Below are 15673 nucleotides of genomic sequence, written 5' to 3'. Positions count from 1 at the left end.
GTATCCTTCATTTCTCTCCTCCCCGCTGCTCTGTGTCCCAGCGGGTAGGAGAGAAACTTTCACAGGTGGCCGAGCGCTGCGGGAGGAGAGCGCTGTGAGTAGCCGGCGTCTCTCCTTGCGCTCAGCCTCCTCTCAGATCGTGAGAGCGGTGTGGGGTCAGAGATAGCCATCGCTGTCACAGGAGGCTGAGCTCTCCTCCTGCACCGCCCCTTGTGACAGCTGTCAGGATGGAGAGCAATCAGTGATCGCTGAGTGTTTGTAAATCGCAGAGTATGGTTACTATATCCTCAATTATAAATGCATGGTAGGTGATCTACATCACCTCCTGTTCATTCATAATTGTGGATGCGGTAAACATACTCTGTCCACAAGTTATGAATGAACAGGAACACTCGGCATAGAGGATTCCTGTTCATTTATAACAGAGGATGCAGAAAAAGAGATTGAGGACTCTGTGTCCTCAATCCCTGTTTCTAGTTTAAAAGGGGAAATATCAGGGGTCTGTTTGCCCCTAAAAGTAAAAAACTAAAATATTTCATAAAAATATAATTATAAAGTTTATACAAAACAAAAAAAGTTAAAAAATTTGTAAAAAGTTAAAATAAAAAACATTTTCAGAATTAATTTTTCATTTTGTTTTTTACATTTTCATTTGGGTGCCCCTCTAGGAATTAGGTTTTAACACCACACCACTGCACATGTTGAGCACAAGCTACTAAAAGCATTTCCTTGAATTAACTGCCAAGAGAAGCTGTTCCAATAACTTCATACTATATATGTATTTGCTTCATTGTATTTATTAAAACTCAAAGATCAGACCACATTTTAGGAGCCATTCATACACAAATCCATATAAAACCTATAGGCTCTTACACATTTCCACAAATTTAGACAAAGACAATTCACATCTACAAACAAATAATGGCAAACAGTCATTGTGCAATCCTGCTGTGCACATACTCAAATGCTGGTGGCATATAAGAGAAAGGTGTGATGGATTTCCTGATCTTCCAAAGAAAACCAGATGCAGGAAGAAGACAAGTTTGTTCTTGTAAATTGTCTCTTCCTACTTAGCAATTCAAAGACTTCCTTCAAAAGGAAAACAGTTTTTGGTGGTGAAATTTGTTTTAATTTTTGTATTGTTTTTATAGTGATCGTTTATACAATTTTGTTTTCATGACTTTATTTTACAAAGAAACATTTAATGACGGACGATGGGCGCTCCTTCATAGGAAGTCCAGAATTGTCTGCTCACTTGTTGACTGCTCTAACTAGAAATCCATGCTGATGTATTTAAAACAAACCTGAATAGCAGGAGATCAAACTACACAGGCTATTTGTAGCAGCGCAACCTATAGACTCTTTCCTTGCCCCCTAAGGTGACAGCACTAAGCCAATGGCATGGCACTGGTGCTGCCATATGGGAGGGAGAGAGAGTTATATGCTCAACCCATGCTCACAATGTGTTGGGCATTTCACTTTGCACACTGTGAAGCAGGAAAGAGGAAAGGTGAGTAGATGCTACTTTGGGGGGGCGTTGTCTGTTAACGCTGCCCTATAGCCTCACACAAACTTTTTAACAGGGGGGGGGGAGGAGACCATTAGGGCTTGTTCACACACTGTCCGGATCATGTTCAGACCAGAACAGTTTGTTCCCGAACCAAAAAAAGCATCCCAATGTATCCCTATGGTGTTTCTGAGCTATGTTCAAACCAGCGCAGTGCATTCCGGTCAAGAAAAAAATTAAATACTGTTTTCTCTGGTCTGGAATGCACTGGAACCGCATCAAAAATGCATACAAATGCACTGGAACGCACCTGTAAGCCCATTTTAAGTTTTAAAAAACGCAGCAAAATCGTGGTAAAGCGCACTGCACTGCGTTTGCAGATCTGGCCTGTACATGGTGCGAACATAGCCTAAAAGAGGAAAATGACAGCAAAGTCACCTTTACAAATGGCAAACTGCCAGATATTTATGTATAATTGAAGACTTTTTATTCTTTGCATACCTTGTCTTTTTCTCCCCATTCTCCTCACAGTGGCCATGTTTACTGAGGGCAGAATAATATATCTAGTTTGACTGGATGAGCAGCGCTAAAGAATTCAATTGATTAACATATGAACCTATACCAATAAAATATATACCATATACCAGTGAGGGGTGATTGAACACTAAATAAAAAATTGTGTGACTTAGACCTACTATGATCACTTATAATCGAAAGCTGCTGTAATATAGACCCGTGGGTCTAAAAGATATATCAACTGAATATACAGCGCTAAAGATTAATGGGTATTACATTATAACAGCTGTTTCTAACATGCAACTTTTTCGCTATGTTATAACAAGCGATATGTGAAAAATATTGTTACAATGATTGGTGTAAAAATCCTCTGCATAAGAATTAATACTGAAAATAATTAAATAAATTATAGTGTTTACCGTAACAGATGATCAAATTATAGTGCTATTAAATAATTCATATAAGAATTTTTGTGATGTGTGAAATAAACATAAATAAAATAACAAAATCACAATCTCTGTGTTAATTTGCCTCTGTGAAAAAGGTTTAACAAACTAAAGTCTTTGTGATATTCCAATCTGTTTCAATAGAGGTGATCAAAAACTTTCCATTACTATAATGTAATACCCACTTATCTTTAGCGCTGTATATTCAGTTTATATAGAATAATATATCTGCCTTTACTTCCTGGGACTCTGGCACATCATCCCAGGGGAGGGAAATGCCTTTCCCTGAGATCTCATGAGATTACAGATGAGGTTTCCCAACAATGCACTGCTCATGTAACCGTCCGAGGGTGCATCACTTAGGCACAGGCTACATCACTAATGCCCAAGAGGACCAGGAAGTGTAAAAAAAAGTAATTGTAAGTAAAACAAAAATATATCTTTATTTAACTAATCAATGTGAGATGATTTCATCATACAAAGCTGAGTGCTGACGTACTTTTTAGTGAAAGGTGGTAAAAGTCCGCTTCAACATTCTGATCTTAGGAAGCCACTGATATTTACTGTGCCTATGGCTCACAGTACATTAGCGTACTCCTGCCCCCCCCCCTTACTGATAGCTAAAAAGATCAATAGTGTCAGGAGGTTACTTATTTCAGAGATAGAAATTTCAAGGAGCCCTTAGCATCCTCTGGAAGAGCCCTAGGGCTCCACGGAACTCTGGCTAGGAAAGGTAGGGCTGTGCTACATGGTCAAAGGCAAGGGTCACCAAGTTTTCAGAGAAATCCAGTCAAATTTACTGCACAGAATATTCCAAATTATTCTGGAAGGGAGGTCTCACCTTTTTAAGCAGCCGTGGAGCATCCACGTCCAGTTTGCACCGTCTCTCTACTACATGCACTGCTCCATCCTCACTGAGGAACTCATTTATGATATCGCTGCCCACAAACATTGGGATAAGATGACACGTGGGGAAACGGCGCTCATAGGCCTGGAAAAGAGAAGCAACAACATGACTCTTCATTGAAGAAACATACATTTGCCGATTCCAATTATAATTGCGAACAGCACTAATCCTTCACAAGATTGCTAGTTTGAAAATGTGTTTTTAATTGCAAACTTTTTGTAGGGTGTGAAAGGGCATCCATACTCAAGATCAGCACATGACTTCTATGGCAGACCTTCGGAGTTAATTTATTCCCCGCTCTAAGCCATGAATAAACATTACAACCTCTGTATATACAATTGTATAAAAGGAATTACAGTTCAGCACTTTCCAGCCTGCAACAGTTAGGGACCATATAAACGGCAATGTTACACGCCATCATATGTAGTCACGCTGCTCTCAGCTGTAACACGGCTCGCTAACAACCATTATGTACCAGTTTGAAGTAGACGCAACCTAATTGAGATTTCGTTAAATGTTTTACATGTGTCTTTCAACATACATTACCCAAGCGTTTTCCATTCCCGTATTTAATAATAAATAGGCCAACAGCTGCTCAAGGCAGACGGTTTGCCATGAGTTGAGCAATGTAAAGATCAGTGACTTGCTGCGTGCACTAAATCCCTAGAGTTCCTATTGTAAATCTCCAGATTGCTTTACAGCCACAACGTAAACCAAAAAGCTCAACTATCCCACCCTCTTCTATCCAAGCCCATCCATCTCATCTACCCTTATAACCTAACTAGCCAACTATACTACTCAAGAGTGTTCCCAATAGACACATCAATATAAAGAAGAGTTTTCGTGGACCAGCAAATTAACTACTTGACACAACCTGCCAACTAAATTGTGTCATTTGTACATTTAATTCTTAAAAGCGTAGCTAAACCCAAAAACTAAAAATATAGGGGCCAGTTTCTTGGCTGTCATGCTGGCCCACTAGCTTTCCTAAATCGAAAAATTGACCTGAAACAGTCAAGCAAAACAAATGGCAAACGCACTCATCAATTTGTTACCAGCTTTACAGCATGTTGCACATGGAAGGGCTTAATACAGTACAACAGCAAAGAGTTTCCCAGCACATTCGCCCGCCAGCATGCAAAAAAACTTGTCTCACCGCTAAGGCTGTTTTTTCTTGCTGTAAAGCTGGTAACGAATTGATGAGTGCGTTTGCCATTTGTTTTGCTTGACTGATTTGGTGCAGTGACGCATGGGGGGCCTCAGCTGTCGTTGTGATGTGCGGGGTCCCTTGTGCGTCCCTGTACCTTTAAGGGAGGTTGGGCTTCCTCCTGACCAAAAGGCACCCAATTTGATCTTTTGCCACATGTGCTCCAAGATGGAGACTTTCATAGGTTAGAGTTAGGACCGCACTATCTAGAGGTGCCTTGGCGCGGCTTTCACATTTTCTGCAGAAGACGTGCATCTAAACCTCTGTTTTTAACCTTAGCTGTGAGACAAGTTTATTTGCATGCTGGCTGGCGAGTGTGCTGGGAAACTTTTTGCTGTTGTATTGACCTGAAACAGGTACGGAGAGCTGAAAAGTCAGGAGACCTTATCTGCATACTTGTTCTGGGCTAGAGACAAGGGGGGGAATTTATCAAAACTGGAGCAGACAAAATCTGGAGCAGTTGACCGTGGCAACCAATCAGCTTCTCTCTTCAGTTTGTTCAGTTAAGCTTTGAAAATGAAAGAGAGAAGCCGATTGGTTGCCATGCACAGCTGCTCCAGGTTTTGTCTGCTCCAGTTTTGATAAATTCCCTTCATAGTATCAAAGAAAGAAGGTCAGCATGACATCTTTTCAACTAGAATTTTCATAATAATAAAAAAAAATCGGCAACAGCAGCATTCCTAATTCATTTAGGGAAATGTTTCTGATAAAGCACAACCAAACCCAAGAAAAATATACTGCAGCTTACCAAAGCTTGAAATGTGGTGGCTGCATTAGTTTGCTTTTTTTGAGGCCTTAAATTACTTGTACCTGCTCATCCTGTGAATAACATAGTGTGGAAAATAATGATTTGATACCCTGCAGATTTTGTAAGTTGCCCACTTACAAAGAAATGAAAGGTCTATAATTTTTTTTATCATAGGTGTATTTTAAATGATAGGCAGAATATCAACCAAAAATCCTGAAAAAACACACGATACAAATGTTATAACTTGAGTTGCAGTTCAGTGAGTAAAATAAGTATTGGATCCCCAAGCAAAACATGACTTAGTACTTGTTGGCAAGCACAGAGGTAAGACGTTTCTTGTAGTTGGTTACCAGGTTTGCACACATCTCAGGAGGGATTTTGGTCCACTCTTCTTTACAGATCTTCTCTAAATCCTTAAAGTAGCATTAAGGTCTGGGCATTTTTTACCTTAATGCATTCTCTGCATTAGGGTAAAAACGGCCCAGCACTTTTTTTTCTACCCCAGTCCCCTACACACCTACCTTTCAGCTGTGCTCGTCCCCGCCGCCGGTCCGAAGAGATCCTCCGTTCCTCGAACTTCCGGGTTGGGGGGGGGATACTGATGGCAGAGGAGCCATAGGCTCCTTCTGCCTTCAATCAAAGAGGGAACGGGCATGGCCTGACGCACACAGCCACTGCGGAAACGAGCACGCACGGGTGCCTCAATAAAAATTATGGTGGCAACCGTGCAGGGGGAAGTGAGCTGCGGGGAGCCACTAGAAAAAGAGGAATTAGGCACTTGTAAGGAATAAAAGCAACAACCTCCAGCAAAGGAGGGTCTCCTTAAAGGAGAGAATAATAAAAAAGTTAGGCTTCAATATCACTTTAAGCTTTCTTGGCTGTTATTCAACCTAATATGTAACTAAGAGCCTATTAATTACTAAAAACACACACACACACACACACACACTGAACTGGGTGGACCGATGTCTTTATTCAACCTTACCTTCTATATAACAATGTAGGTGCATTCAATTCAGTGAACTCTACCGTCATATCCAAGCCATTATTTTATCATTTATGATTTTATTTGAGCTAAAGCTGTGCGGTTATTTCTGCCATCCACACAGTGCTGTCACTGGCCCTTCTGGCATCACACTGGGTACAGACTTGCTGGTGTATCATTCAGACTCCGGGGGGAGACCATTACCCATGCAGCTCATTTGTTCCTTCCACTGCTCTCTTGGCTACGCTGCCCGTCACTCCGGGCACTTATTCTCCTTGACTAAATGGGGTCAAAGCAGAGAAAACAGCTGTGCTAGTTTGGCATGTAGAGTAATCGTGAAGGGAGTTCAGTGCGAGTTGAAATAAACATTGCTGACCACGTCAGAACTATATGATGAAGTACGCCCTTCCAGCCATTTTTACATCCTTTATTCCTCCCACTAAGATAATTCTAAGAAATCTACTAAGCATCGTGCGTGCCTAATACACCCACACGGGATAATCACATTATCATGTTAGGAAAAATAGAAGCCTGTCTGTAAAAAAAAAAAAAAAATGATTCTTTTATGGTGTCTCCAATGTTTCTATCTACCAGACAAAAATACACATACCGGGGGTGCAATCAGTTAAAGTGTATGTACAGTCAAACCTTGTTTTAGGGAGAGTAGGGAAGGGTTAAAACTCCTACTACAGGGATAAGTAACCTCAGAACGCTAGTTGTGGTCAAACTACAAATCCTAATATGCATCTGTTTCTAGGGATCATACCTGTGGCTGTCACAGTCTTGCAATGCCTCATGGGACTTGTAGTTCCACAACACCTGGAGTGCCGAGGTTGACTATCACTGCCCTATCAAGTAATTTTCGAGGGGCATGCCTTTACCCACTCTATCAAAAATTTAAATTAGATGATTTGTCTTTACATACACTTTAAAGAGACCCAGTCAACATGTAAAAAATTTGGGGTAAAAGCAAAAAAAAAAATCAAATATATTAAATGCTTACTTGCATAAATGTTTTTTTTTTCTATTGGACCTGCAATGTGCCTTTGAACTTGCTTGAAAAATGTGACTACTCCAGGAAGAGTCAATTAGCTAGTACAGCCCCCCACTCTCCTTGCACGTCATAGCCCTCTCCTTCTGGTAACGTCCAATTACGATCTGTGCTGGCCCAGCAACTCTGCCCCTCCCCTAACCTCCCTACATAACCTTTTAAGTAGGTCCCAAGGCAGGAGAAAATATATACTATAGCATGTCACCTCAGCAGCAGCTCTGAGCCTGCAGATATCACATCCAATATGGTGGCACCCATTAGGTTAAAAAAACATGCATAATTTATATGCAATGCACATAAAAAAACAACTTATGGATAGATTTCTGTTGGAATTAATGGTCTGGTGACAGGGTCCTATTTGTGACCTCAGCCTAATTTTATGGTTGAAGACACGGGAGGTCGCTCACTCAATTAGCACAGCGGCCATTCAGCGAATGCTTAGTATTTTTTTGCATGAATACAGGGCATTCTCTGATTGGATGAGGGACAGTGCCATGACATCATTGCCCCTAGTCCACTCAGAGAACATCTTGTATTCATTCATAAAGATACCGTTCAGCCAGGTAAGACATCCCCTAAAAATAAGACCTAGTGTCTTTTTTCAGCTTTAAAAAGGAACCCACTACTGATAAATACTGGAGCAGCCATGCCACTGCTGACCTGTTTCCAAAAAGCTAGTTACCCGACTCTCTCAGTAGCGCCAGGGATCCAGGACAAGCATGCAGCAAATACCAATAACAATCAAAACTTCTATTGGCATGCTTGTGCTTGGTCGTGGATTCAAAGTACTGAAGCAAATGCATCAACATGAAAGGCAGAGAACTGACATACTCAGGGGAGGTCGGCACTGGCAGATATTGCCATAGACTTCAATCTGAACTCACTGTGCGCCTGGCCTGACCTAAATCACCTAACCTGTAGTGCGATGGCCTGACCATAACCTGTAGTGCGATTCAGCTGTTATTCAGGACACAACACTGGCCTAGATTCAGCTGCTGAGCCGGATTGTAATCATTGACCAGGTAGTTTCAACTTTAACCAGGGATTTTTAGTACATCTTGCAACGAGTAGGCTGACCCTTAGACACCTTACACAGTAAAAGTGTATATAAACCCCGTGAACTCTTACTTGCTCACTTTTGGTCTGTTAGATATACTATTGCAAGCTGTAATTTTTTAACAAGCATAAGCTACCTGGCTCCTAGGATTTGTTCTGCCCTGACCCAAGGAGAAAAGGAGAGGGGTGTTGTGCTGTAGTTCTAACACTTCCTTGCTAGGATGACAACGCTCATCCTCCATATATGCAGTACAGTTAGTGACCGTTGTCACCCTAGGACCGGAAGTCTGTCACTGGTAGGATCACCAGTTAAAAACAAACCCAAAACTAAGGCAGCCACAACATCAAAGGATGGGAAGATGAAATATATTACACTTTCGTTCTTATGGTTTCGATGCAATTTAAAGGATCCCTTAGGCCCCATGCTCATCGATGTCTGGGGATTCCTGCAGCAAGAACCTACAGAATCTCAGGTGGGTCCATAGAGATGCAGCCACTGTGCCCATTCAAGTTAATGACAGGGAAACAGCGGCCGCATCTGTCTGTATGTAATTGCAAATGGAGTAAATCGGGTGCTTTTCCCTGGATGAAATCGCTCTGCATCCTGGGGCACGCAGCTCTCCTGATTTGCAGCTAATCGTTCAATTTGCGATTACATTCGGCCATATGCGCCCGCTGTCAGCCTGTCATTAACTTGAATGGGCACAGTGGCTGCATCTGTATGGACCGCACTGGGATTCCTGCCACAAGAATCCATAGGTTCTTGCCGCAAGTATCCCCAGACACCCATGTGCATGTAGCCACTATTAGCCATGGGTACTGCTAACCTCAGTGATATTCTGCTGTACATACAACTTCTGTATCTAGTAGAACAACTGGTGTGTGTTATTCACCCCGAGGTGCAGCTAGAATATACAATGGAAACCTTTGCAGCACTTACAGCTGACACTCCTACTGAATCCTGATACAACAAACAGATCATATAATCCCATTTCTTTTTGTGTGGTAGTGCATGCCTGCAGCCAGAATAGAGGTTCGCAGGGTTTGGAGAAAGAACATTTGAATAAAATACAGGACACTATAACCTCGATCTTTACTGCGACATAATCCCTTTATATCACAATGTAGAACCAAGTAATACACTTGGGCTGATGTCAGATGGATGACTCTGCCGCTGGCAATCCTTCCACTTCCAAAATTGCCAGGAGGCTGCTTGCGTGTTCCTATGGAATTGCTCACTCCTAAGCTGAGGCAGCGAGAGGTCGCTTTCCTCGCTGGCAAATCGAGATTTAACTGCGTTTGGGCCAGGGATAGAGCAAGGACAGATAGGCAGTCTCTATAGGGATCGCTGCTGATTTGTCTCTAGTTGCAGAGTCACCCATCTGACAGCCTAATTGCTGGGCTTCAGCTCCGCTGGCTGCACAGCTCAGGGGCCACAGGCAAGAAGCAATGAGAAGCTTAGCAGGAAGTGCTTCTCATCCATCACCATGGTCAGGTGACTGCACTGACCAATGAGTGCTTGCTATTTGCAAACATTCCATATACAAAATATCGGAGCTGCAAGGCTGTGTAGGGAGTTCAGAACATATACTGGCTAAAGCACGGGGGAAGGTCACCAGTTTGTAGGGGTAATTTCAGTTTCCCACATTGGCTGGGAAACTGGAATTACTATTTAAAAGGAAAAAAAAACCCTTGCTTTTCAATTTTAAAGTGAAGTGCTAAAGGAAACAGTTAATTAGGCTCCAAACCAATGCCAGGGGTAGCATTGCCAACGCCACAGAGCAGCGCTGGTACTGCAAAGGGCTGTTCTGCCCCAAACTAGCGTCGCTTCCAGGAGCTGTTTGCTAGGTTGATGTGGGTCCTGGGGCAGCACTGAGGCCTGAATTCTAATATGAATATGCCCAGAGAAAATAGAAGTCTTTGGTGTCAACAGAAAGCCTGCGGCCACATTGTATTCCGCGTGCTCTGCTTGCACAATGTATGAGGGGAACGGGCAATGAAAGCATTTCATTACTTTTATTTGAGCTAAATTAAGAGTTGGCTGAAGCCGCTACGTTATTTCTGCCATCCACACTGTGCTGTCAAATGCTGTCACTGGCCCTTCTGGCATCACGCTGGGTCCAGACTTGCTGGTGTACCAGAAGCTGTTATTCCGAGCTCTATTACCCATGCAGCTTTATTTTCCTCCTTCCACTGCTCACTTGGCTATGCTGCCCGTCACTCCGGGCTCTTACTCTCTTTGACTGAATGGGGTCACAGAGAACGCAGTTGTGCTGCTTTGGCAGGCAAAGTAGGTTCAGTGCGAATTGGACGTCAGGACAGAAGCAATGATGGCCGCTGCTATTTTAGATTATTTGTCTTCGGTTTTGTTTTTTTAAATCGTTCCGAAGGGGGCCCAGACTGAAAAACAAACTTACCAGAGTTTAATACTTTCCCTTTCTTCTTAAAGCTGAAGTCCAGCCTTACCTAGTCATACACAGCTGTACAGGCTCTTCTCCTATACTCAAATTGCTTTGATTTCAGCTTCTCACAGTGTGCATTAGAAGCTCCAGCAAGTCAGAAAGAGCCTGCCTCATTTACTGGCTGGAGAACATCCAGCATCATAAAGTACTTTCCTCCTCATCATCATTACTGTTCCTGGCCTGACACTTTCATTCGTTGGATTTCAGTTGTTTCAATGATGGAGGCTCAGCATCACATGTGAGCATTACCTATGGCAGTCTGCATGCAAATGCAGCCTGTTCTATCAAAGATTGCGACTGGGTTGGAATGTGTGACCGGTCACGTGGTCAACATTTTATTGTAATCACACCCACTTTTTCTGCGGTGGAATGTGTGACCGGCAAAAGGTGAAGAATTCCAATGTGTTCTCAGCTGTTCCAGGGCAGATCGGCATCACAGATGGTATGTGCAGGAGAACCGATCTGCCCTGGAACAGCTGATCAGTCCTGAAATGTCACTTCTATCCCACTCTGTGGAATGTCAGATTGCACTCACAAAGTGCAATCAGATTGACGGTCACATATTTCACCGCAGAAAAAGTGGGCGTGATTACGTTAAAATGTGTGACCAGTCACATATTCCACCGCTGAAAAACAGGGCAGGATTAGGGTAACGTCACCGGTCACACATTCTAACGCAGTCACAAACTTTGTTAGAACACAGTCTGCCTGGGAACCCTCCTCCAGAATGACGCCCATTGTACCGCAATACTGGGCAATTGCAGCATGTGGTACCACAATAGTGGGCATTGTGCTGCAGTGAAAAAGTAGTGCAGGATAGGAGCATGCAGTAGTGCATGCAATACTTTAAAAAAAACTTTTTTCCCACCGCACCACAATGCACATTATCGCGGTACAGCGTGCTACATTGCACTTTAATCCATGGTGCAAAAGTTTCCTCTACTCTACTATGGGCTTCATGCAGCCCTCTGTTTTAGTGATTAGTGTTCAGTCCTGCCATGGACTTCCCAGAGGTCCATGCTAGCAGATTTTTTTTCATTCAGTCTGTGGGCTGAACCAAAAAAAAAGTAACATTCCCAATCCACATGAAGCATATGAATGTATCAATCGCATGCGGTGGCTATTGTATTCCGACAGCCGGCACCCGCCACTGTCAGAATACCCAAACAATAACTGCAGCTAGTTGGTTAGGTCAATCTTCAGCCAAACATGTTCCTAGCTCCATTGATTTTCAGATTGAATGATGTTGGGTACGGGGGCTGCAGACAGGGCCACCTACAGAATGCATTTCAAGCCCACATTTGCTCCATGTATGGTCAGATCACATGTACATGTACCCACATACAAATAAACATGTCATGAACTGGCAAAAAAAATCACACAGGTACTTGCAGCATTACCAGGTCCTGAACATCAGCCCTGTCCACCACTCCTTAGAGAGAGAGGATGGGGTTAAGCACGCTGCTCATTTCCTATACCGTTTACCGTCTGAACAGCATGAGCTGCATTGTGTCTCACAATAGACTTCTCAGAGGAGATCTGACTCAGGAAGCCAAATTATTCCGCTTGTGTTGTCAGGAACACAGCTAAGCTTTCCCATAAGCTTCATCCACTCTCACACGTTCTGCACTCAGTTAAAGAGAAGCAATGGCAGCACTCTGATCTCCCAATAAATAGTAAACCACAGAGAAGACATATATATTATGTATGTAATAGAAGGTGAGAGGTGTATATCGTCAAGTGTTAGAAATAAGTGATTTGAAAGTACTGTATGGAGGAGAATAATAATGTCCTATAATCTTATTAGGCATGCACCGATACCAAGTACCATACTCGGTACAACTACCGATACTTTTCGAGCTCCAAGACTAGACAAGAGAAAAATTCAAACGTTAGGTTGCAGCTGTCATTTGTAAGGAGCACACGGAGCTCCTGGGATTTGTACATCTCTGTTTTAATGTACGATTTTGTTTTTATAAATATATATATAAGTGATGCACAGATACCAGTTTTGCGAGTACGAGTACTGATACTTGCTCAAGTACAAGTACGAGTACTGATACATTTTTGTTTATTGTCATGTGACAGTTTTTCTAAAACAATACAGACTAATGATTTCAGGACAGTGATGGAGTGCCAGAGCCAGGTCCCAGCTGCAACTTCTGCAACCCTGGTAGTTCTCATGCATGAAAATGCCAAGTATCGGTACTGGTACTCGAAAAGTATCAGTGCAGCCCTACTCTTAAGGTTTTTAGGTTAAAGTGGAAATACACACTCCTATCCTTTACAGACAAGGAGGGCGCCATCTTAGCCTCTATTTGGATTGCAGTTGCCATGGTGCTGCACACGTGATCAGCTATGAAACCAGCCATGAGGGCTTAAAAGTTTGGTTGAGAGCTGCAATAAACACATTGGCAGCCATGACAGTTGGCATGCCTTAAAGAAGGACTCTGGGCAGAATAAACATTAGCCCCACTGCAAGGGTTAACGGACTGATTTTCTCCAGGGTAAGGAAGAGGACATACTCACCTGATCCTCGGTCCTCTCCTCCTTCTACCCCTCCAGTTGTGGAATGTGCCTTGGCGTCCCCAAGTCTAATACACTGTATTAGACCGGATGACTTATGGGTCCTTAGACCGTCAGAGGCTGGGGGAGAAGAGGCTGTTGGGACTGGTCTAGCAGCCAGATGGGACAGAGGATCGATTTTATTTTAGACCCTAGACCAGGGATAGGCAACTCCAGCCCTCCAACTTTTGTGGAACTACAAATCCCATGAGGCATTGCAAGACAGACAGCAACAGGCATGACTCCCAGAGGCATGTTGGGATTTGTAGTTAAAGAACAGCTTGAGGCCTGATGTTGCTCACCCCTGCACTAGACCAAAACAAGCAGTTAACCCTTGCAGTGTGCGGATAGCCCCAGTGCAAGGGTTAATTTTTTTATTCTACCCCGAGTTAGTCTTTAAAAGTAACTATTTAGGGAGACATTAAATTGGTGGGTCAAGTTCCTCTTTAAACATCTAGCGCAAACAAAAGCAGACCTTCCCCCCCAAAATAAAGTTTGCGGTATAGCAATCCTCTCTCCATTTAATAGAAGCAATGTTTTTTTTTCTTGGATTTTTATTTCTTCTTTGTGTGGCCTCACCAGCTGCTGACATTGAGGGCCTCTTCACACCAGCAAGCGGCGCTGAACGCACGGCTGCTCGTGTGCGATGACAGGCACAGTGCTGATAAATGACATTTCATAACATTCAATCAGCACGGCACGGGGCGATGCAGCGTTACTACCTCACACTGCAAAAAAAAAGAAGTACAACATGTCGTACTTTTTATCAGCGCACACCGCCGCAACGTTTACTGTGCCCGTGAAACAAGGCAAATTGCCTTGTCTGTGCTGGAAAAAGCGGTCAGTGCAACCCCAACGCTTCTGGCGTGCACGGGCCCTTAAATATCCTCCTGCAGGAGGAGAATCCCTTCCATTCACGTAAACTGAACCGGCGCAGATCTCACATATGTGCAGGCCTTGAGATCTGGCATCAAGTCCATTACCATACAGTGTAATGGAGGATGGTAGTGCTTTTTGTATTTCCTTCAGATCTGTGCAGTGATCCAGTGTCAAATGTTGTCTCTGAGCAGGAGCTAAATGACCGGTCACTACTGCTCTCGCTCTTTCTGCTGGGTGACTGGTCTCGTCTCCACCCCTGCCTGTAATTTTCAGGAGGCAGTGTGCAGGAGCGCGCCGCCTCTGTCTGCTGCTGCAGCGCCGTGATGATGTCACAAGATAATGACATTTGATGCACACAAAGTGGCTTTATATCCTTTGTGGCTATTATTGAGGAGCATAATATTATGAAAGTGTTTATGTTCGGAGTGTAACTTTAGTGAAGCCTTTCTTCTGATGGCTTTAAAAATTAACCGCGACGGAAAGAAATTCCACAGAAACGCAGGATATTAACCACAATGTGGGTCATGTCAAGTATCCCGATTGGCAGTAGCTCCTCATGTGATCCTGACCATTATAATGCAGGATCTCTATGTTCCAGCTCTCAGGAAGCACACAAGTGTCTTCGGAACATGCTGTTCAGCACAGGTCTTGCAGAGATAAAGCTGAACTCCCACATTCCTTTTCCGGAACCACCCACAAGTATTTCCAGACTGCAAATACTTTCCAGTCATCACTACAAAGCAGCAGACACATTCACATGCTGTGCTGCATTAGAATCATTTAGGAATGCAGTTTTAAGGAACGTGCACAGCTAGAACCTACAATAATATTAAATAATAAAAACTGCACACAAGATCATTTGTCACAGCTATGCAATCTGCAGACTCACTCACAGTACATAGATGTAACTCCAAGCTGAAAACACTGATTTTGATAAAGCACGGTGTATCAAACAATTACATTTTTATTTAAAGGAGAACTATGAGATGAGTGATTTCCACTCACCTCATAGTTCTAGCCGACCTGTGACAATTTTTTTTTTAATATGTTACATCTCAGTGCTGCTGATTTCCTGCAGCCCATTTCCTGTCTACATGTACTCCAGTGATGGCTACATGGCACTTCCAAAGGCAGGTATCCAGATGGTGACAACAGTGGACCATGCCTACTTAATATGTGTTGAAGCAGCCACTTGTAGTCCCCATTAGAAGGCCATGCTATAGGGTGACAACACAAGGGCACAATTGGGAGGTATATAGATATATAGATATATATCTATATATCTAGATCTAGATCGATCTAGATATATCTAGATCGATTTCTATTGTACACATGCATTTTTAA

General features: G+C 43.0%; 1 protein-coding gene across 2 annotated transcripts in view; it reads right to left on the bottom strand.

Moving 5' to 3' along the window:
• The window catches only part of SEC14L1 (SEC14 like lipid binding 1), a 60850-nt gene that overhangs the window by 38641 nt on the left and 6536 nt on the right, over positions 1 to 15673 (bottom strand). For both annotated transcript variants that reach the window (XR_001941200.1, XM_018555695.1), the window contains exon 2: positions 3311 to 3460. Coding sequence is in view for 1 of the 2 variants with exons in the window: in XM_018555695.1 (XP_018411197.1) it covers positions 3311 to 3460 (150 nt within the window). In the remaining variant the exon portion in view is untranslated. The remainder of the gene's footprint in view (positions 1 to 3310; positions 3461 to 15673) is intronic.

Source organism: Nanorana parkeri, unplaced genomic scaffold, assembly GCF_000935625.1.
Source record: "Nanorana parkeri isolate BGI_ZX_2015 unplaced genomic scaffold, ASM93562v1 scaffold209, whole genome shotgun sequence".
NCBI lineage: Eukaryota > Metazoa > Chordata > Amphibia > Anura > Dicroglossidae > Nanorana > Nanorana parkeri.
The sequence above is the reverse complement of the archived record's forward strand: the minus strand, read 5'-3'. Positions and strand labels throughout refer to the sequence as shown.